At 45.6% G+C, this 22,098-nt stretch overlaps 1 protein-coding gene across 1 annotated transcript in view; it reads left to right on the plus strand.

Annotated features, from left to right (window-relative positions):
• Positions 1-4,031: 4,031 nt before the first annotated feature.
• ISM1 (isthmin 1) overlaps positions 4,032-22,098 on the plus strand; it is a 41,515-nt gene continuing 23,448 nt past the window's right edge. Inside the window, exons 1-2 of the mRNA XM_041425160.1 lie at positions 4,032-4,235; positions 4,873-5,228. Of these exons, the coding sequence (XP_041281094.1) occupies positions 4,226-4,235; positions 4,873-5,228 (366 nt within the window). The 5' untranslated portion in view covers positions 4,032-4,225. The remainder of the gene's footprint in view (positions 4,236-4,872; positions 5,229-22,098) is intronic.

A 22,098-nucleotide genomic window follows, 5' to 3' on the forward strand; every position in this document is an offset into this window, starting at 1 on the left:
TTTTTTTTTTTTTTTTTTTTTTTTGAGAGAAGACACTTGTGTGTGCATTTGCAGCTTATAGCTAAGAGGTTGGGGCTAGGAAGCTAATCAGCCATTCTGTCTCCTATCTGCTGATCTGCTGGCGTTGGGGGAAGGGGAATGTGGGCAAACAGGCATTAAATTCCACTGGCAGGCAACAGGGAAGGTATTCCTTGATAAGCAGCATCCAAGATGATGAGCCATAAAGCAAAGCCCCTGTGAGGAAGCAGGGGAAGAGGTAGGGAAAGCTTTAAGCATCTGTCTCAACGCAGCCTTGCTCAATGCTTGCCAGAGCAGAGGTCACCACCAACAATAATAACCCTGGAGAAGCCAGACGTATGCTTTCCATTCACCAATAATCTACAAAGCATCTTAGGGTGAAATCCTGGCTTCTCTGAAGTCAATGGGAGCTTTGCCAACGACTTCAGTGGAGCCAGGTTTTCATCCCTGATAAATTTAAAGCAACCCCTAGGCTTAAAGATGAAACGATGGCATCCTGGGAGTGGGTGCAGGCTGAGGAGCAGCAATGCTTCTCTGAAAAGCTGTCAGATCTTACAGACAGGATGCCTTCACAGTCCTGGAGCAATGCCAGGATGAACAGTAAAGGGGTAAAGTGGACAACCAGGTAACACCAATAATTTTTAATTGCTGGGACTGCTTCAGTGTAGGACCCCAGTGAGTCTTGATACTGTGACATAAAACCCAGTGGTCCTTCTCACTTCTGAGATAAAACATGTAAAGTGAGTTATGTTTGTTAATATTATATGATACTGATTTTTTTTTTCTCTCCCCTTCTTATCCAGTGATTTTCATGTTGGCCTTGAAGGTTGTCACCTGGTGACACTCATCCAAAGTGAGGATTTTTCACACCTGACGAGGTACAATCAACGAAATGAACCAAAATGTTTATTTCAGTCCCTAGGACCACCCAGCCTCTGCAGTGTGCTGTGTCTCAGGCAATACTTTGGTTTTCAGGACAACACCAAGTGTGGGTGCCTGCACAGTGATGAAGAGGGGTTGCCCCAGGCAGTGTGGTGGACAGTACGTGGGGTGATAAGCTGTGATGGCTAATGCTGGAGACAGGAGCATCACCATCAGGACATGTCAGTAAGGACACGACAAATTCAGCCCTGGCCAAAGTTTGTTGGCCTGGAGCCCTGAAGGTGGTACAGCGGCATTTTTGTTGGCAGGCTGGTGTGAGACTCTGGGCCCTTCCTCTGGCAGTGTCATAGCTGTAGCCAACAGGCTCCTGAAACACCTCCCAGGAGAGAGTTCTCTCCCTGTGGTGGAGGCTGCAGCATGGACAGCCACTACTTGCTCTTGAAGCTGCACAACGAGGTGCATGGGACGTGTGAGGTGTGTGAGAGGCAGGGTGCCAGAGGACATCCCAGAGCTTGCTGACTGCCATCATGTGAGCTGGGTTACACTGCCTGGCTGGGCACTGTGGTGCTCGTCAAAGAGCTTGGGCTCTTTTCCCAATGGCTCTTGATATTTTCCCTTGCACTGGCAAGAAGCTGGAAGCGCACAGGAGCTGAGTCTGCCTTTATCGGTGGAGGGAAGAGAAATGGAAGGTAAAAGCTGGAGGTGGAGGGGTGAGGTGTGAGCTGTGAGCCTTTACAGGGAGCTATCACAGGAACACACGTCTCTTATCCCAACACCACTGTCAGACCCACTTGCTGATCCACCTCCCTGCTGAGTGCCCACAGCCACACCCCAGGAGCAGTATCCAGTATCCCCCTCAGGCTAGCTATGGTCCCCTCCTCCTGGTGAACCCTGACTTCATCTTCCAGGGACTAAATGGTGGCTGCTTGAGCAAGTGTCCACCCAGCTGGGAAAAGAGAACTTCCCCCTTTGCTTTTAAATCCATCTCCCTTCCAGGTCTTGATTCAGCTGTCTGGAATCATCGATGAAGTCATCTGCTGACTGAAGAGTGTGAATTTAAAGGGGCATCTCCAGATCACGTGTGCTCCCACTCCTGCCTCGCTGCCCCAGACAGCCTCACAGGCAGCAGTGCCATTCCCAAGTACCATTTTTACCCCAACTTTTTCCAGTGGGAAGAGGTTTTGGTTCCTCACTGCCATCGGCCTGCTGCTGAGAGCAGCACTGCTCTGTCCCTCCCTAGCTTTGCACAACAGCTCAAGGCGTTGATGTGCCACGAGGAGATGCACACCAGTACAGGCCCATCTCATCTGGATTAAAGATGTCTTTTGGTTCAGTTTCATAAGGCAAGGGAGAACTTGCATTACCCAGAGCTCGGCGGCAGATCCATGTGTGTGTTTTAAACCAGACTGTCACTCAGACTGTTTCGCATTACGAGCCTTCAGTCTTGCTCTGGCTGTCGACTCGTACTATTGAGCTCTGAAATACGGAACTCATGTGCCAAGTTTCCACTTTTCTTCAACAGCCAGGATCCACTGACAGCCACTATGTATGGTCAGACTTCAGCAAACCTGGAGGACACTTGTGCCTCTTGGCTGCCAAGCCTGCCCCCCCGTAGCTGCCCTGCTTCTGCCCACTGCCACCAGGATCGCAGCAAGGGTGGCAGGAGGACAGCCAAGGCCGAGCGAAGACAACTGAAGTACAATCAGTGTTTTTATCTTCTCAATATTTTGATTAGCCCAAGGAATGTTTGGGTTAAAAAAAAAAAAAAAAAAAAAAAAAAGAGGCACCACATTTTTTGAAAGCCATGTGACAGTCCCACAGGCTGTTATGGCTTTATGCAGTATTGAATTGTTCTGTATGACCCAAGAGCATCAGGGCCATACCGGGTAATTTTCAACAAGTGATTTCATGAGATGGGAGCTGTACCTCTGACACACTCAGGGCAGACCCATGGGAGTCCCTACCCTGCACAAGCATCTGTGCTGATCATTCCTACTGCAGTGCTAACATGGAGTATGTTTGTGGATTTAAAAATCCTTAAATCTTAAAGTTTGGGGCTTGTGGCTTTTGGTCACATCTTTAATGATACCCCAGTACAATTATATTAATTACATCCTTGCCTGATTCCTGTGCAATCATTGACAGTGGTTATCACTAGAAGAGTACAAGACATCATTCTGACTCACTCATGACCACAGCCTTCAGATGCTCCAAGACCTGCAAGGAACCTCTGTGGAGCTCTGATTCTCCCCCTGCCCCAAAAGTGCCAGTTTTCCAGGGCACAGTGTGGGCTAAGACTCCCATGATGCGCCTTGTCCCAGCTGGCGCTGCACACTGGGAGAACATCTCATCCTTACCTTGCAGGAAACCCTGCTAGGGACACTGATCTCCAGATGAAAATGTTTCAGATTGGGAGATACTTTTTCCCCAGTTTAGATATTTTAGACCAATTCAGCCTCTCAGCTGTCACACACTCACAGATTGTTCATATCCTCATTTTTACACATAACATTCCCAATTGTGCAAGAACGACAACAAAGATTCCAAAACTCCCATTTTTTTGTTAGGTGGCTTTATTTATGCTTCAAGCTGATTTGAGCTGTGTTTGTTCTTGTCACACTGAGCTGCACCTTGAGCACCCACAAAGATATCCGGCTCCCTCAGACTGGACGCTGAGATATTGACTTGTAGCAAATGATAATCCAACCCTCATTTTCACATATTCTCAAGTTTGCATTACTTTTAAATCTGAGGGGCCTCCCATCAGAGAGAGAAAGGTTTTTCCAGAGTACTGACACAGGTCAGCAACCCAGAGGAAGAGTAAGGAGTGTCAAACCCCGGTGGAGTCCCACTAGGGACGCACAGACCAGCTGGGAGGGATGTGTCACTCACTCCAGGGCAGATCCATCCCAGCCGAGCAGAGATGGCAGTCGGGACGCAAGGTGCAAGGTGTGTGGGAAGAGGTGCGGGTGCAGCCGTGGGGTGTCCTGGCAAAGCAGGGCACGGAGAGGAGCAGGTCGGCACGGGGAGGAGAGGAACAGGGCGGGGGGGGGACACGCTAGGCTGGAGCAGGAGCTGCAGAGAGGGCGAAGGAAAAGGGGGGGAGCAGGGGAAGGAGGCAGGGCAGTATAAAAGCATCCGACGCGTACCTCTCCAGACACAGAGCGAGGGGGCGAGAAAGTGGGTCTGGAAGCAGCAGCAGCAGCAGCAGCAGCAGCAGCCAGGAGGAGCGGCAGCCGCTTGCAAACACGCACGCACGGTGGCAGGAGAGAGTGTGGCGCTACCCCTGCCAGCCCTAGGGCACTGGAGGGAAGAGAGAGGAGAGATGGAGCCAGGTATCCAGCTCCCCGGGAGGGCAGCGGGCAGCTGAAGCTTTTTGCAGCCCCTCGACTCTTCCCCCTATCCCATTCCCCACGGCCGAGCCAGGGGGTAGAGAGGGGGAGGAAGAGGAAGGTGGACGGGAGAGGGAAGCTGCAATCTGCCCCTCTTTTTCCCCGGGGAGCTCGAGGGCTGGGAGCCGGCGGGGGTCGCGGCGCACCGCACTCCGTCCCCGCCGCACCGAGAGGGGCCGGGGCAGGGCAGGGCAGGGCAGGGCGACGCCTCGACGGGCGTCGGGAGAGGAGGGGGGAGCAGCGGGGCGGGCGAGGACACGGCGGCGGCGGCGGCGGGGGAAGCTGGTTCAGGGGCCACCCCCATCCCCGCGCGGAGGGAGGCGATAGCCCCGAGCTCTCTCCTCCCCTCGGAGCGTCCCGGCTTCCCCGCCATGTGAGACTCGTCCCCGGCCCCCCCGCCTCGCTCTCCTCCCTCCTCCCTCTCTCTCGCACACACACTGCCGGCTCCCCCCGTCCTCGCAGCGTGTCCCCGCCGGCCGCCGAAACCCGCTGCTCTCCGCCGGCCGCGGCTCCCCGAGGCGGCGGGGCTTCTGCCGCCCGCTCCCTCCTTCCGACGGCCCGCGCTGCCTCTGGCTTGCAGGGCTGCCCGCAGAGACGCCGCCGGCCTCGGGTACCTGCCGCCCGCCGCCGGGCAGCGCCGGGACTCTGGCCGCCGCCGCGGCATCCCGCCCCGACGTGGCTCCGCCGTGGTGCGGCGGCCCCCGCTGCTGCTGCTGCTGCTGCTGCTGCTGCTGGCGCCGTGGGCGCCGCGTGTGTCGGGGTCCGCCGCCGCCGCCGCGGGGCCCTAAAGCCGCCCGGCTCAAGAGGATGGTGCGGCTGGCGGCCGAGCTGCTGCTGCTGCTGGGGCTGCTCCTGCTCACCTTGCACATCACCGTGCTGCGCGGCGGCGGAGAGCCCCACGCCCCCTCGGCTGCCGGCAACCACAGCCAGCGGCAGGTGAGTGCCGCCCCGCCTCCCCCACCACCCTCCCGCGTCCCCCGGGGCCGTCGGGGGCGGCCGGGCAGCGGGGGCTGCCCGGGCTGACGGGATCCGCCGCCGTGCACCTGCCCCGTCCGCCTTCTCCTCCTCCTTCTCACGCCGCCCGTCGCGACCCCGAGGGCTCCGCGGCCCGAGGGCTTCCCCGGGAGGTTACGGGGTGTCCCCCGCCCTCCTTGGCTTTACGCTCTCGGGGGCAAAGGCAGAGCTGCTCCGGCGCCGCGGTTCGATGCCATGCGGGAGGCGTCGGGGCGGCTCCCACGCGTGTTCCCGCAGCGGACGACGGCCAGCGCACCTGGGCAGGCGAGGGATGGAAGCAGCCGTGTCAGGCACGGCATGTTCCAGCCAGGACATCCCTTCGTGGGGACACAGGATTCCCTAGAGGGGAACAGATAGTTGTATGGTCTCGGGAAATACTGTGACTAAGTGTATGGCTTTCCTTGGAAAACTTCAAGAAACAGGCTAACACTGAGTCCTGAAACAGGCAAGAAACTTATTGTCATAAGTGCTTGTGATGTGAAGGACAGCGCTTGTGACCCAGCTGGCCCATTCCAGTCTTTTGAAAGACTTCTCCCATGAAACTCCACTGTGTATTATGCCCGACAGAGGTGAAGGACTTTTTTTGGTTCTGTTTCAGTATTCTTGCAGGTCATTCTTTTTATTCAGTATCACATGTTGCCATTCATTTATAATGGCTGGAGACAGTGATCAAAGCTGCAGAATCACCAACATCCACAGGCAAAGCTTGTAAATCTCTGGTCAGTTGCGTGTGCCCCTGGCATGCTCTCTTCTCCTCCACCCAAGTGATAAAATAAAATCAACTACCAAGTCATGCGATAAACTGACAAAAAATGTCATCATTATTATCACTGTAAATTTATCCATCATCTGGGTAAGAATCATAGCACCAGCTGAGGATAAAAGCCAAGGAGAGGTAAGGAGAGTGCAGGCTGTACTGGTCACTGTATGCACGGGATCCCCAGCTGGTGGTCCCCAAAATGAACCCACTAGCCACAGGAGGGAACCCAGAGCTGCAGGCTCCAGTCACAGCCTGGAGGCAGGTCCCCCTAACTCAGAAAACCTCCTGCAGAACTTGGTGGGAGTCCTGCTGAGGAGTGCTGAGCCCTGCGCTGCGGGTAAGGCCCCACCATGCTGTCGCTGCAGTTTTATCACCAGCTTGACATTCCAGGATGTTTTCTTTTAATATCTGCGAGATTTCTGGTAATGACGTTTTATAAATGATGCCTTCTTTTCTCATGGGCACTGGGAATGCCTTTTTAAATGATGTTCCTTGGAAAAGTAAATGTGGAGAGGTTTTTTTATGAGGTGTTTGCTATCATTAGAATAACCCTGAATTTGCCTTTTCTTGACAGGCTTGTAACATAATGAGAGAAACATCTGGGCAAGTGGGAACTCTGGGTGATGCCATTTCCCTGAGGAGCTGCTTTTAGAGCACTGTTGTAAGGTTAGGGTAAAACAAGAGGAAAATCATCTTCAGATAATTATCTTGGATTATTATCATTGTACTTGGCTGTCTCATGAAAACCTGTAGATTGTTGACTTCAAGAAATTTTTTTCTGTTTGGTGATGTTTTACAGATTGCCTTAATAAACTCTGTGCCTTTAAGCACCGTGATAGCTTTAGCAGTTCATATTTTCATAATGTTTTGCCATTTGTAGCATTGAAATTCATATATACTTCCCAACTCCATTGATTCTGCAGTTATGTATTTGAGAGACAATATCTGTACAAAACATTATGGAGGGAAAGGATATTGATTAGAGCAATTGGTTAAACAGATGGAAGCCTGTCAATTTTCTGGTTTTATAACTTCCAGGAATTCTGTTGCTAGCTGGATTCTGTTGCTTTAGAAAGTTGCACTTAAGCAGGCAAATGCTTCCATTCAGAGGATCACAATATAAATCTCAATGAGAAGTTTGCACTGGCATCTTCTGATTTTGGCAGGTTTTGGGCTGTATCATGGCACCTGCTGAAGTAAATGCAAAATCCTCGTGCACTGCACTCACAGGGAAGAGAATCTGCACGGCACAAACTCAGACTTGTTGATACAAGCACTTAGACATCTCTCAGGGTTTTTCTGTCCTGGTACATCTGTAGGGAGGACTGATTGTGAGAAGTGAGTAGATCGGCGTTGCATTTGATGGAATTTCACTTGAAGAAGTGTGGCAGATCCAGGAAAGAATAATCTTTGCAACAACTGTTTATAGATGGCTTTTGACATGGCAAATGTGTATCAAAAGTCCCTGGCAATCATCAAGCTGAGGATATGGTCTCTTAGGACTTAGGCAGTCTGTTTGCACAAATGAGGTAGTCAGAATTGGGTCCTTTTTACATAAAATGAATTCAGGAAGAATCCTTAGTAATCTTAAAATATTGCTGGAGATTTAAATAGTCTGAAACGTTTGTAAGCATTTGAAGTCTGATTCAGTAAGAGAAGAAAGAGCTCCTCTTTCTCCCATCCCTTGGTCTTTTAAATGAAGGAAGGATTTCATAGGATAGGTTTTGATTTCTTTTGGTTTTTCAGTTGGGTTAACCCCTGCAATTAATTAGACTGAGAGATGAAGGAAATATAGAAAAAAAAAGAAAAAACCCTTCCACCCTAAAATTAAGCAAGTTATTTTTTTCCTCCCTCTTGTTTTTTCCCTTTGGTGCCCTTCCCCATGCTGTGTGTGTCTCCAGAGATTCCAGATGTCTGGGATTGTCTTGTGCTGCTGTGACTGTCTGCGAAGGAGCAGCAGTGAGGAGAAAAATCCCAATATACTCCTGAGCTCCTCTTTGGGGTGGGTGAGGTACAAGCACAGGCTCCCTTGGTTCTCTGCTGCAGTGATGGTTGCTGGATCTCTGCGTGGCTGCAGTTTAATGCTGCTCTTAGAACTGGGTTGTGGCAGGGCAAACGAGCACAAAATGGGAAATCCACACTGGAGTTGTAAAGCAGCTTACAGTCTTGAGTTATGAGAGGCAATCAGCCTTGTGTTTCTCAGTCAGATTTTATTCCCTTCCTTCCATCTCTTCCAATAGGAAAAAAAAAAAAAAAGGGAGAACTGGGGAAGGGGGAGATTTTTTCTGCTGAGAATTCTACTAGGTCTAATTTAATTAGCATCCAGAAGTTGTTCTGGAGCATATTTATGAAATATAGAAGTACAAATTTTCTTTTCTGAAGAAGAGAAAATGAAGCTATATTAAGAGATGGAAAAAAGCAGCTTGGGTACATTTTTATCTTTTTACATAGTTCTAAAACCAAGGGAAGGCTTGAAAATAAATTTTGGAAGACATTTTTAATACTTTACGATGCTCTAAAATCTGTGCTTTCATTCTGAGAGAAAATAATTCATCGTGAAGTTTATCCTCTTCTCTTCTAATTTTTCCATAGCAGGCCTTGCACACCAAGAATAACAGTGTTCCCACACCAAGAAAAATGACTTTGTAAAATGCAGTAACAGAGCCACCAACAATATATGCCATAGCACATGAAGTCAGATTCTCCACTGCGATACTTGCAGCAGTATTGCATTAGCCTGAAACTCGGTAGCTGTGCCTAAAACTGGAGCCATGTAAGAAAACATCATTTGAAAAGCAGCACAATGCTGTAAACAGATGATTTTTTTTTCCTTTTAATCCCCCTGCTCCTGCCCTTGTCCCCCTCTTCAATAAGCACGCAAGCAATTACACCACGTTGGAAACGCTCTCTGAGCCCTACCAGAAAAAACACATTCTGCTGCTTATAAATGGTTGCACAGGAGTCTCTCTCCAAGCTGTGTGAGTAGCCCTTTACGGGGCTGAGCTTGTAATTTTCTCCCAGGATGCCCAGTTCAATGCCATGAGTAGTTTAGCAATGGTGTGCTGCCTGCTACCTTTGCTGGGCTGCATTTCAGTCTTTTCAGGGCTTGTGCGTTCTTGCCGACCCTTGTACTGCATTCAGGCAATTTGTAAAACTATCTCCACTCAGATACAGTCGCATATTTCAGCTTTCTGGCTTCCTCAGTTAAGTAGGACTCAAGCTGTTTATTTTGGGAGCGTTTTAGACTCAGTTTTTTTGAAGTAAATTTGAGCTCTGGAGCTTTACATTTGGTTTGCTCTATTAGGAGCTGATTGTGTAAGTCATCTTTGAAAACCTGTCAATTCCATATTCTGCCTTCTTGTTTTCCAGACTGCCTTTAGCCTGTAAGGTGCCAGTAAGTGGATGTACATCGTGTATTTACTGTGAACCTAAATCCTTTTCTGCCTTCAGAGACGTTTGTACATTACATGAACAGCTTTCAGAGCAGGTGGCTTGTGAGTGGGGCAGGCTGATTCTCTGTAACCCAGAATTCTCTTTTGGTGAGGGGGTTCCTCGTCACAGGGGAGGCTATTTTGTGTTTTTTGGCAGTGAGAGTGGAACCTGCCTGTTCTCAGCTTTGCTCTGTAGATTCTTATCTAAGGCTCACCCTTTGGCATATGTTCCTCCAGCTATGTACTAAGATTTAGCAATGGCTTAGACCATGCACAGTTCATTCTCTTGTCTCCCAGGGGAGGGAACTGTGTGTGCTCTTTAGTGGTTTTGCTGTTGGGCTGTGGCTTGTTCCAGGATCCAGGGGGAAGGAAGGGTGATTAGCTTTACGTGTGCTGCTGCTGCATGCATGGAAGCAAAGGATAAAATGGGAAGCAAGGGTGAAGGACTCAGGACCATTTTCTGGCATCCACTCCCATGAGAGATTCTTTCTCCTTTCAAACCGAGCTCCCAGAAATCTCCAGAAAGCATTAATTAAACTTCTCTTCATACCTATCACTTTGATTAATTTCATAGCAAGCTAAAGTATCCTTGGTGGAAAAGTGCTACCACACCTTCAGGGTAGGATGTGGAAAGGTTTTTAGTATCTTAGACTACTGCAATAATTCAGAACAGGTATCCAAGGATATTTTAGTTATGGCTGCAAGGAGCAATATTAGGCAATTGTGAAGGTTACTTCCTGAGTTAAATTTTACCATGATGTTTGGATGAGGTATATTTTGCTAAACATCTCTTAAGCTCAACAGCTAACAGTTACTGTACTGCTTATCTTGGATCATCACTGATAAATACCTGACATTAAATCACAAGGTGCCTCTCTATTTTGTCTCTGTTATTATAGCTCAGAGCAGTTTTGTCCTAGTGCTTCATACTGAAGAATCTCTTTGAGTTATTTATTTCTGTTTCGAGCAAGATTTAAGATTGTTTCCCAGCTCTTTATAGTATTGGGCAATTTTTTATTTTTCAAAAAAAAAGCAGAGTGTGTGTGTGTGTTCTAAACTCATCCTGAGCCATCACAGTGTCTTCATGTTCATTCCCATGGTCCTGGGGCCAAACATAAAACACAGTGGCTACTACAGGGAGAGGTGCAGTGGCATTCCTTCTTTTACCTTTCTCTTCTCTCAGCTGATCCTTTCTCTGCTCGGAGGCTGTGTGTGAGGGCAGAGAGGTTAAAGGGAAACCTGCCAGGGGCTTGAGCCCTATGGCTGAACAGAAGACTCATGGCAATGCAAGCAGTGGTAGGTTTGAAACCTACCACTGGCTCCTGGGCCAGTCTAGAGCTGTAGAGATTGCCCTTGGTGAGGGTGGAGAGGCCAGGTGTAGGTACAGAGATTCTGCATGGAGCTGCATCAGTACTTTCCACTTTGTTTCATCTAACGTGGACAACCAGCACGAGTTCTGCAGTAGCTTTTATTTTTAGCACTTGTTGATTGTGTGGAGAAGTTTGCTCTACACAGGAAGAACACAGTTGGTCACAGCAGCCATGACAGTGATACAACCACTCTGCTGCTGACCCCTGGCTCTTACCTGACTGGCACAAAACTCTCTCCTTTGCTTCTCCTGCTTTGGTTGCCAACCCTCAGGTTCAGTCACATTTGCCTGCTCTGTCCTTTCCTGGTGCCAGCTGCCCACAGAAAGAGGAGGCCTAGAGCTGCAGCTCTGCTGGTGGCCTCAACAATTTCTTCATCGTTGTGCTGTGTGGTGCTGGTCAGTGTGTACTCCCCTGTGGTTTGTAACATCACTGTTGTGACCTGCAGGTCCTTAGAGGTTCCCAGTGCTTAGGGGTTCACCATACTGAGCTGTTTGACACCTTGCTCTGCTGTGGAATTCCTTTGCTGAGGAGATATCTGTTTAACCAGTACAGGTTATGTTGGATGTAAGTTGGGAATTGTGGTTTGAATTCAGCATTGTTCTTTTGTCTCTGCTCATATCTACAACATTTCTATGTCAGTAATCAGTAAATGCTGAATTGTTCCAAAATGGTGGAAAACTCCATCAAACAAAACAAGGAAAGGATTGTCAATAAGGTGGAAACACCAGCTGTGTTATGTCACAGCATCTGAGAACTTCATAGAAAGTGAAGTCCAGAAGGCAATAGTTTTGATAATGATGCAGACAATGCAGGCTTGGACTGCAAACATAATGTGCATGTTTGAAAACTTTCTGAAATTAATGTGACTTCTGAAAACCCAGTCATTGGTATTTATTCCAGTGGGAAGAAAAAATAAGTTTGCAAATATCTTATGTTTTCTAAGATGCACTGATTTGTGAACATTTATGCTTAAGAACTTCTCCTTTGTTTTCCTTTATTATGTAAAAGTGCACAGAGTGCAAGTAATGCTAGGAAATTATTTTGCCAACCTTCTCTTGTGCTTATGTTCTTCTGCATAACTTTAAAATCTTGAAATACACTTGTAATTTGAATATATAGATAGACAATTGAGATGTTTCCTTACACAAGCGTAAACCTAAAATATTGAAGCCATGTAGTTTTGCTCGGTGCTTGCATCCTGACTTAGCAGCTTTGGCAGGTTTAACTGTGAGCACTGCTTGCTTTATGCTCTTGTGGGTGTTTTGCCAGTGTTCCTTGCAAACAGACGTGGTAGTTGTGCCTCATTTTTTCTCATCACTGTGTTGGTTAGTGCTTATTTGGTCCCTTTGTTATGACTCTTACCTTGCTGTCTGCTTTAAGCATACACGACATAAAAGCCCTTTGAATTGACTGAATAATGTTCAGTTATCAGAAAGGTGACTTTTTTAAGGTATTGTTTTTTCAGTAGTGTCTTCTTTTTTCCCCCTTATTTTACTTTTCAGATGTCAACCCAAGCTTATGGAGGTTGAGGTTTTCCAGTATTGTAGTGTAGCTTGTGAGCGATGTGCAGTGCAATGGGTCTCCAGCCTGAATAGAGGCACTGTCAGAGATGAATAATGAAGTGTAACTTTAAAGTGAAAAACACAAAGTGCTTCAGTAAAAGGCAGAAGGAAGCACTCAGTGATGCAGTGGTTACTGTTGCACTTTAAGACCATTGTGCCTATTTTACAAGTTTTAAAGACAGTAAATGCCAGGCTAAATTCATAGTCCAAAGCATAGAGGTGAATAACATTTCCAAGAAACGGCGCAGTGAGCTCACTGGTACATCAGCAAGAGCAGAATATTTCCAGTGTTGTTATTTCCATGAACTTTCGATTTGAAATACCAGAAAAAGAAAGAAAACAAAGTAAAATGTAACTTATTATTGTAATAAGGGATGGCTCACCACAGTGGTCACTTCTGTGGCACCAGAATGTTTGGTTAGAGGAGCTGGTGTGGGCGTTACTGGTAAGCAGTTCCTTTATCCTTTTGTCCTTGTTTTTCAAGTGCTTAGGGAACTCATAGCCATGGGTCATATCTTTTTTATTCCTCTCTACTAGCTGGAGGAAAGCAGGCCTGGAGTTGTTCCTCTCTAAGCCTTTAATGTAGGGAGGTGCCCCTGAAGATGAGAGGGGAAAATCAGGGATGAAATCTTTCGCTCACACTCTTGGTGGAGTCAGTGCACGTTGAAAGGCAGGAGGAGCTCAAACATCCCTTGGCTTTTATGCTTGTGTGCTAGATCTGCATTCTCAGTGTGTTTAAATTGACCTTGTTCCACTGACTTCCACAAAGCAAGACAAGTCAGTGATTTGTGTCAGCTGCAGAGCCAAGATCCTCTTGAATATGAATCTTTCACAGCTCAGTTTTTCCACAGAACTGATAAGCACACAGCACATGTCATCAGGACCTCCGTCCATAAAGATGAGCTGGGCCCTGGTGTGTGGCTTTCTTCATGTTGCATAAATTAATTTCCATCTGTTGTGTTTCTTTGCACTGAAAAATCCAGGTGTTTGTTCCACAGTAGTTCTTCTTTCTTGGGAAGATTAACATTTCTTCTTTGCCAGCCTGGTTGTTGAGATCAGTTCTCATGACAAAACCAGTGAGTTCTCTATAAAAGCCAAATAGTGCTCCATCTCTTTCTGCCACTGGAGCCACTCTAAGAAAAGTGGATTCCTCCTCTTCTAAGGAGCTGTCACTGAGTCCATGTCATCCATGGGACAGGTTTAACTTCCTGGATACTCCTTTCAGGCATCTTGCCTTTGCATTCTCATTGAGTTGGGTGCTCAGGTACTGAGGCTGGGCACTCAGTCGAAACAGTTCCTGGAAGAGAGGAATGCCCAGGAATGCTGAGCAGGAGGTGAAGTCCTTGCACTAAAAGAGATGTGCTGCAGGCTGTGATGGAAGGAGGTGACAGCAGAGAAATTGTAACAGAAATAACAGGGAAAAGGACCTAGTGACAAGACAACTATTTTTTTAAGCTAGTACTTCAAAAAGTAGTTACACAGCTTTGGTATCTTTATTGCCTTAGAAGTAACCCAGCAGCAGCATTTTTGCCAGAAGAAACCATCATTACTCCACTGGAAGCAGCTGCTGATGTTTATAAAGATAAAACATAAATTTGCTTAGTTTTACCTGCAATACACATCAGTGCAGGATTTGAAAATAAGTATGAGATTGGTCTCGATATAACATTAGTAACCAGATATCTACTAATGTCGGTTTGCACAAGCTACCTAAAGAAACAAAAATGATTACTAGTTTAAAACAGAAAATGAGAACCATAGCTGTCTAGCATAGATTCTGTAACACCCCACTCTACTTGCCTCCTACATCATGAAAATTTTTTATGCACTATTTAATTTCATAGCCAGAAATTATTTCCCTTCTATTTAGCAGCATGAGAGCAATAAAACTGCCACTGTCTTTAATGTTTGCTGATACAGCTCTCATCTGAAAGTGCCTCTGGAAGTTACCTCAGTAATCAGACTGGAGTTGTTTAAGGTGCAGTCTGTATATTGGCATTTTGTGCTCCTGATTTTAAGAGTCTCTGGACTGAAGAAGTCTGTAAAAGCTCACTGCACAGAGCAGGCTACAACAAAGCAGTTAATGATTCTCGTGACATGAATGATGCCATTACAGTTTATTTGAATGATGCTGGCATTCTGTCTTAAATATATCACTTTTTATTAGTTGGTTGAGATATTTTTTTGAAATCAACTCAATATCAGGCATGGGTATGCATCTTAGCTAAACTATAACCTAGCCAGTCCATGCCTTTTGCCCTGTGAAGTGCCCAGAGTTTTTCAAAACATGTAACCACAGTGATATTTTTATGAAGGAATGTTCACCTCATGGGATTTTTTTAAGGTGTTCTATTTTTTTTTCCAAGTTACCGCTTCACTTTATTGTACATGATGTCCAATAAAAAAGATATATGTCTGTGATTGGACTTTGAAAAAGGGCCATGGTGCCTATTCCATTTAAAGGGAATGAAGTCAAGCAGTAAATTTGCTGGTCGCCCTTTTCATATTGACTGTATCTTGGCCAGCAGTTGGTCTTTGATGTTGTAACAATAGAGCAAAGGCAGAGGAGGAGGAGGATTAGGACCTCCATAATATAAAAACAAGCCTGCATTCATCATGATTTTTATAGAGCACAGTCCCTGTCTATTGGAGGTTTGCAGTGTAGGCTTAATGTTCTGCAGAAGAGAATGGCAACTTCAGCATTTGCAGGTGGTTTACAATTCATCCATCATTGCTCCTACCATCTCTTCTTAATTCAGTTTGTTTAGGCATTCGGCATTAGACTTTTTTTATCATGTTATTCCTTTCTACAAGAGGAAGAAAGATGTTTGTCAGGCAGGACAGAGCTTCTGGAGTATCGTTTTCCATTTTGGGGGTTGATCATCATGTTGTTTGTAAAAGGCTCACTGCAGCTGGCTACTAGAGTATCTATTCCTCACTTTGTGTTCTAAAGTCCAGGCTTTTATTGGGAAAGAATGGGGGACTTGATATGTGTGTGTTTAACATTTGTGAATATATATCTCAAAAGGGACCCAGGGCAGCCACACTGCCTGTGACTTCAGATGTATCAAGAGAATAGTGGCAGAGGTTTCAGCTCAGCTGTTTAGCCTGGTAGAGTCCTGGAGAATGCTGATGTGCGTTGAAATGGTAGCAGCACTAGCTCTCAATCCAAACATGCAGGAGCAAAAGGGTCATCCATTTCTGGAAATGTTCAAGGTACCAAGATGAGCTGAGTGCTGGTGGGAGCAGATAGGCTTCAAAATGTGGGCAGAGCTTGGAAAGAGACAAGTAATCCATATCTGTGCTGTTGCAGCCATGTGTGCAGCATTGCAAATGTGGAAGGCAGCATGAATGGAGTGTTCCCAGGGATGTGATGATGGCAGCAGCAATGAGCCTGCTGCAAGGGGATCCACACAGAAGCCCAAAGGCAGCTCTTAGGAAACAATCTGGGGCTGGATCAGGTTAAATTGCTTTACTGCACCAAACTCCAGTGGCTCTTGCTTAAGGCATGATCCTGAAGTCCACTGACAAGGCAGAACACCAGGAAGCTTGTCTGTCCCAAGGAAGGGAAGGGGTGAGGGGAAGATGCCAATCTGTGATGCGTTTGACAGTTCAGTGCTTGATTTAGGGTTGGATCCTGTGCTTCTAGGTGTTCAGATTAGACCAGGGAGTCCAAACTCATGAACAAGTCACTGCTTGCCAGCCGAGCTGCAGTAGCTCCTTAGATGTCTTATTCCACTTTCATCCTGCACAAAATACAAAGTGACTTTATATTTTTCTTATCTCAGCACTGAGCAAACAAACCCTGCCCAGATCTCTCATCAGAGCGACAGCAGTCTGTCTTCAGACCAAGCACTCCGTGCTCACCAAACACATGGCTTATCAGTGGGGAATCTGGTTTTTGGTTAACATCTACCATGATGGCCATTTTCTGCAGCAGGTGTAGCCAGGCAACATCTGGTGCAGAAAATGCACGCCTTTCATTTCTGTGCTCAGCTCTGTGTGTCCTACATCCAGCCCAGATGCAGTGCTGTCTTGGCTGTTTCTGTGTTCCTCAGCTGCTGAAAGCAAACTACATGAGGCCCAGCCAGTGTAAGGTGAGAGTTCTGGCTAGTTAGAGGCATCACCTTGTGTTTAAAAGGGTTTGCCCTTGAGAGATCAATAGCTCTGAAAAAGCTGCTGAAATCCTTCAGTGGATGTGAATTTGATTGCTGCTCTTCTTTGATCTGGCATTCAAGGCATTTTGAATAATGTAAATCAAAGCTGCCTTTCTCACCTACCCATCCCTTTTTCTTCTTCTGTCTCCTACGAGGATCTTTTTTTCATGTTCTTAGGAATACAGCTTTGGCTGTCTTAACATCAAGATAAAACAAACTCATTATTTGCATAACATCAGAGTAAGGGCCAGATTAATACCACCTCTCTGATTTTTTTTCCTTCCTTTGTCCTATTCCTACAATAAAATACAAGGGGAGTATGCAGCTGAAGTCATGTGTTTGCACACATATGGACTAAGTGGGGGAAAAGAGATGCGTGTGCCAATTCCCTGAAACGCACTGCTGCCATTGATAAAAGGAGCAATAATTACATTGTTATATTGGGTTATAAACCCCATAATACTACTATGACAATTATTACAGTTTGCTTGTGAGAGCTGTATGAAGAGAAAATACATATATATTCATCTCTTTAGCAGAGTTAAGTAGTTGGAAGTGAGTTCTGAGCCATAGCCTTCAGTGTCTCTGCTGTTTTTGCTTTGGGATCTGTCTTTGTACAGAGCTGTTCTCCCTCCCTGGATATGGCTCATCCACGAGGGCCCCATCTCTGTTCCTCGCCGGAGGAGGTGGGGATACACAAAACTGAGCTTTTTATCTTTCCTCTCTTACCTTGCTGCTGTGTTGGGCTGCTGGGACTAATCTAAAGATGGTTTTTGCCTCCTCCCATACACTTTATTGTCAGTGGCGCCTGGGTGGCTTCAGGCACAAGCTATGACTATAACAACTTTAAAAAATAAAACCATTTACCCTAAAAATAGCTCAGAACTAACTAGTGATCATGGGGTGGAAGGGAGACAGAAATGAAGATATTTTCATTTCACGTAAGTGTCAGATCCAAAAGCATCTGCCTTCTTCAGTGCATGTATGGTATTCATTTCCTGTCTGCAGTCGATTGGAATGCCCCCCGAGTCGTTAGAAATTGAAAATCAAGTCATGCTTCTTTAATCAGCTCTAGGAAATAGCCCCCTCCCTAACTGCTCTAGGAAAATTTATATATACATGCACTGAACTCATGATACAAAAAGCCCGCGCTTCTCTCCAGGGCACATCCTTTCTCCCCTCTTAGACAGAGAAGGATCTTCACAGTGTCTTGCCATGGTGTGCCTCCTATCTACTCACTTGCTCTTCTTCCCCATCATGTCACTGGAGGGAGGCCTTTCTCCTGTGAATCCACATCCTCTGGTTTATTGATCTGTCACTCAGGCAGCTCAGGGAGGTGGAGAGAGAGAGAGCATCATGTCCACTGCCGATGGCTTGATATGAAACCACAGCAAGTGTTGCCTCTCTGTGCAGATGCCATATATGCTAATTACTTGCAGTTGCTGCTGTATCAGCCTCCAAAGTTTTCCAAACAGAGAGGGTAAAGCTGTGCACTTGAAAGAGGATTTCCCTGCAGGAGCTGAGATGCGTGGTCCTGAGGCAGCCGCTCAGATTTCTGCTGCTGTTCTGCTGTAAACTCCTGGGTGTAGTAACCCCTTCCAGCGAGTGTTGTGAGGCACATGGTTGGTGCACAGATATTGAAGGTGAACAAGCACTGCCTTTCCTCTGCCTTCACCCTCTCACTTCCATCCAAAGGAAAGTGAGTATTGGTGGGGAAGGCAGCTAAGGGAGAGGCACATAAATTATCTCGCAGCCATTTGATGGTGTGTGTGTGTGTTTTGAGCACCAAGACTAAAGTGATTTGCCTTTTTTCAGGCACAGAAGTAGCTTTGCCAGAAGCACAGGAAACATCATGTTTTTGGAATATAACACTTGTCTGCTTTCTTGCTTTCCCGTTATTAGCTTTTGCTTATGTGATGAAGTCATCATGTAACTTTTAGTCCACAGGGACTAAACACTTTCTAGTCTCTAAAAACATCTGCCAGTTAACACAGCCACAGTCATAGACACTTTTGAAAGCATAGGGTGGATATTCAGTGGCATATGAGAGGGAGACATGGAGGCTGGGAATAGCTGTTTCTTGGAAACTAACAGCTGAAGGCAACTTTACTGTTTTAGCTAGGGAGAGATAAAACTTCACTTATTAAAGTTGGTTCACCTAGTGAAATCCTAGCCATAGTGGTTTAGTAGAATAAACTTGCAAAAGGACATAGTTTAAAACTCAGGAAAATAACTTAAGATGTATGTTTGTTCTCTTTCATTTACACTGACGTTTTATGTCCTGACCTGCAAAGCCTGAAAAAAGGGTTGTGTACAAAAAGTATTAATATTCTGAATTTCCTTTGCAGTTTTGATTGCAGCTTAAGGCAGCTTTTGCCATTCTGCTGGAACCTAATGTGTAAATTAGCATGCAGATTTCAGATGATGGGTGAGATTAAACTAGTCTAATTGAATTTAGCAAGGGTATAAATAAATTCTATTTTTAAGCTTTATTACTGATTTTATGTAAGTCTTTAATAAGGCCTAAAAAGAATTTGAATTTTCAAAGAATTTGCATTTTGACACCACAGGTGTAGAATACTTGGGCTGCTCTTCACCTGTACCTTTGCCTGTTCAGCCACTAAATCACTGTGTCCTGTATGGAGAGCTCAGCCAGGCAGTGATTACAGGGAAGATCTTTAGAGTCATCAAGAATAACTAAATGTTTATCAGCAGCTTAGGCAACTGAAAATATCTGTTAACTAGAAGCAAAATTTGGCACTGAGCATCTGTCAAAGCCCTACACAATTCAATTCTGTGTGCTTGGCTTGTCCCCTGGATGGCTGAGCAGATATGCTGAAGAACAAAGCACCAGTGTTGTACTACTTTACAAAATCTGCTAAAGGGCCTCTGTTGTTTTTTTTCCAGCAGACATTGAGCTGTAATCACCACCAAGTTTCTATTATCAAAGTGTTTATACAAACTGGCAGTTCTTCACCTCCAAGCTGAGCCATACTGTTTGTATTTTCCAGCTGAATGAAAACATGAAATACAAGCAAACAACAGAGCATAAAAAATAGCTGTGATGTGAAGTGTGTCTCCACAACATGTAGCAAAAGGTTGCCAGATCTGAGTATAATATGGTTGGTTTTCTCCTTAAGCTCAGAGTTAAAAACCTTCTCTGCCAGAATCATTCAGATGTGGACCCACTGTTTGCCAGTGGTGTGGACAGGAAGCTCGGTGAGCAAAACTCCCAGGCGGAATCTGAACAAAGGATGGACCAAAGCTTGATGACTGCAAGTGAACAAACTGGCTCAGTAGGGGAGGAATGGTGTTAGAGCTGCTCTGGCACTCAGGAGGTATCAGTTCACAAGGTTCAACAAGGCAACAGGCTTTTCCTCCAGTGCAGAGGGTCCTGACGTGGTGTTAGCCACGTGCCTTGAAAGAGCTCTCTGGTACCTCCTAGATGTGAAGGGCCCTCGACCCTACAGCCTGAGGATCTCTGCAGTCTTAATACGTGTCCTAGCTACACATTCAGTCATCAGGATTTTCTGTGTAGCCATGAGGGCTACGCAGAGAAGTTTATAGTGTAGAAACCCTAAAATCCAAAAGCTGTGATTCTGTGATGAATGTGCCCAGATGCTTTGAGATCCTGGTTCTGCTGTATGCTGCTCCTCAGAGCTATTTCAGCATAAGGCAGACAGCCAGCTGGGTGCTGGGGCACCCCAAACACCTCACTTTGCCACTGGCACCCAGCATCTACTCAGACCACTCCTTCAACAGTGACTGTGGATTGATGTCTGCCCTGAACTTCTTACTTGTAGCAGTATTTGTGACTGAATCCTATTCTCTACAGAGACAAAAATCTCTTCAAGAGCCACACAGCCCCTGAAGATCATATGTCCCAGAGCAGTACATTGTGGGGTGACTGAATTTAGTCTGTCCATGGCCACATAGTTACACAGGCAGTCTACTGCAAGTTAGAACTGCTTACACTGTCATTTTACCAATTTTGCTGGAGAATTGGAGAATAATAGAGAACTATTAAAACACAGACCATGATTAACAGAACTTTATTATTGTTATTATTATCATTATATTACCAACTGTTATCAGTGATTCATCTTTTACTAGCACAATCTTTAAAACAGATGCTCTATTTTGGACCTGCTTAGTGGAAACAATGGTGTACATACAAGCCAATGCCATCTGCTTTAAATTATTTATTAGCATTGATTATCTAAAATGCACTCTTTATTATTGGAACAATTAGTTTGTGCAGTTTTCTAAAGATAAGTAAGGCTTTTCACTTTACTGCTGTATGTGAGTGAGGGGCAAGATCATTTTAAGGAAAAATTAAAATGTCTTAGTAGCGGAGTGGTTGATGTAACACCCCTCTGGTCTGACTTCCTGTCTGACTGCCTGGACTGTATGTGGCATTAATCATAAAAGAAATCTTTCTCTGTGTATCTCTGATAATGTTTCTCAGCTGTTACCCTCACTGCCTGCTCCTTTAGCATGCCTGATAGATCCCGTGCTGTTTATACTCATGATAGATGAAAAACATAAATAAACTCCAGAAATTAGATCACCCAAGTTTGTTACATGTCTTGGATTTGTGATAGAGTTTTGTGTAGTATCCTGGTGTGTTACTCAGCCTCTCAAGACTGCTTAATTTTAAAGTGATCGTTTAGCACTAACCTGAAAACCCACAACAGCCTTCAAAATGAAAACAATCTGTTTGGGCAGGTAGGAAATGAAACCAGTCCTAATGGCTGTAATGGTTTTCTGTGAAGGCCTCAGGCCTCATGCCTCATTTTGTCTCTGATAGCAATACAACATCTGTGAAGTTTCCTAATAAAGAAAAGTTCTTTGTTGCTGGTGATTGAAGATGCTGTACAGGTGCATCATGAAAGTGCAGTGACAGACCCTCGGTTTTCAATTCAAGACCTCTTGTCAAGATCATTTTACAAGATATTTCAAAGGAGTATACAAGAAATAAGAAAGCAATGTAGCTGCAGCAGGGACTTAGTAATTGATTCCCTCACTGCCTGGGAGCTATTAGAATATAAGTTGTATCAGTTTTCTAAAATCCTCTCAATTCCATAATTAGCAGTGCTTGCAAGTGTGCCCTTGCTTTGGCAAGTAGGGAGTGAATGAAGGAAAGTAATAAATATGATGGGCAGAGGAAGAGCAACTGCTTCAGAATATTTTCTATATCTACAGTCATTCCTCACTTACTCTCTGTCTTGGTTGTTTTTCCAGAACTGGAAATGGTATTAAAATAAAGAAGAGAGGAGGGAGATGGACTCCTTACTTGCCAAAATTGCAGAGAAATTCCCTTTTTCCGTAGTTTGGTATTTTTACAAGTTCCCATTTCTGTTTAGCTTCTCTGTGGGGAAGAGAAACAGTACATTTCCCTGCACCTCATGTCTGTCCTGACAGAGGGAGAAACATGACGGGAAGGCCAAGGAGGGTGTTAAAATACCCATCTGATTATTGGAGAGTTAACCTGAAATATCAGGCAGAACAT

This window comes from Onychostruthus taczanowskii, unplaced genomic scaffold (genome assembly GCF_017590055.1).
Source record: "Onychostruthus taczanowskii isolate IOZ18803 unplaced genomic scaffold, ASM1759005v1 scaffold87, whole genome shotgun sequence".
Lineage (NCBI taxonomy): Eukaryota > Metazoa > Chordata > Aves > Passeriformes > Passeridae > Onychostruthus > Onychostruthus taczanowskii.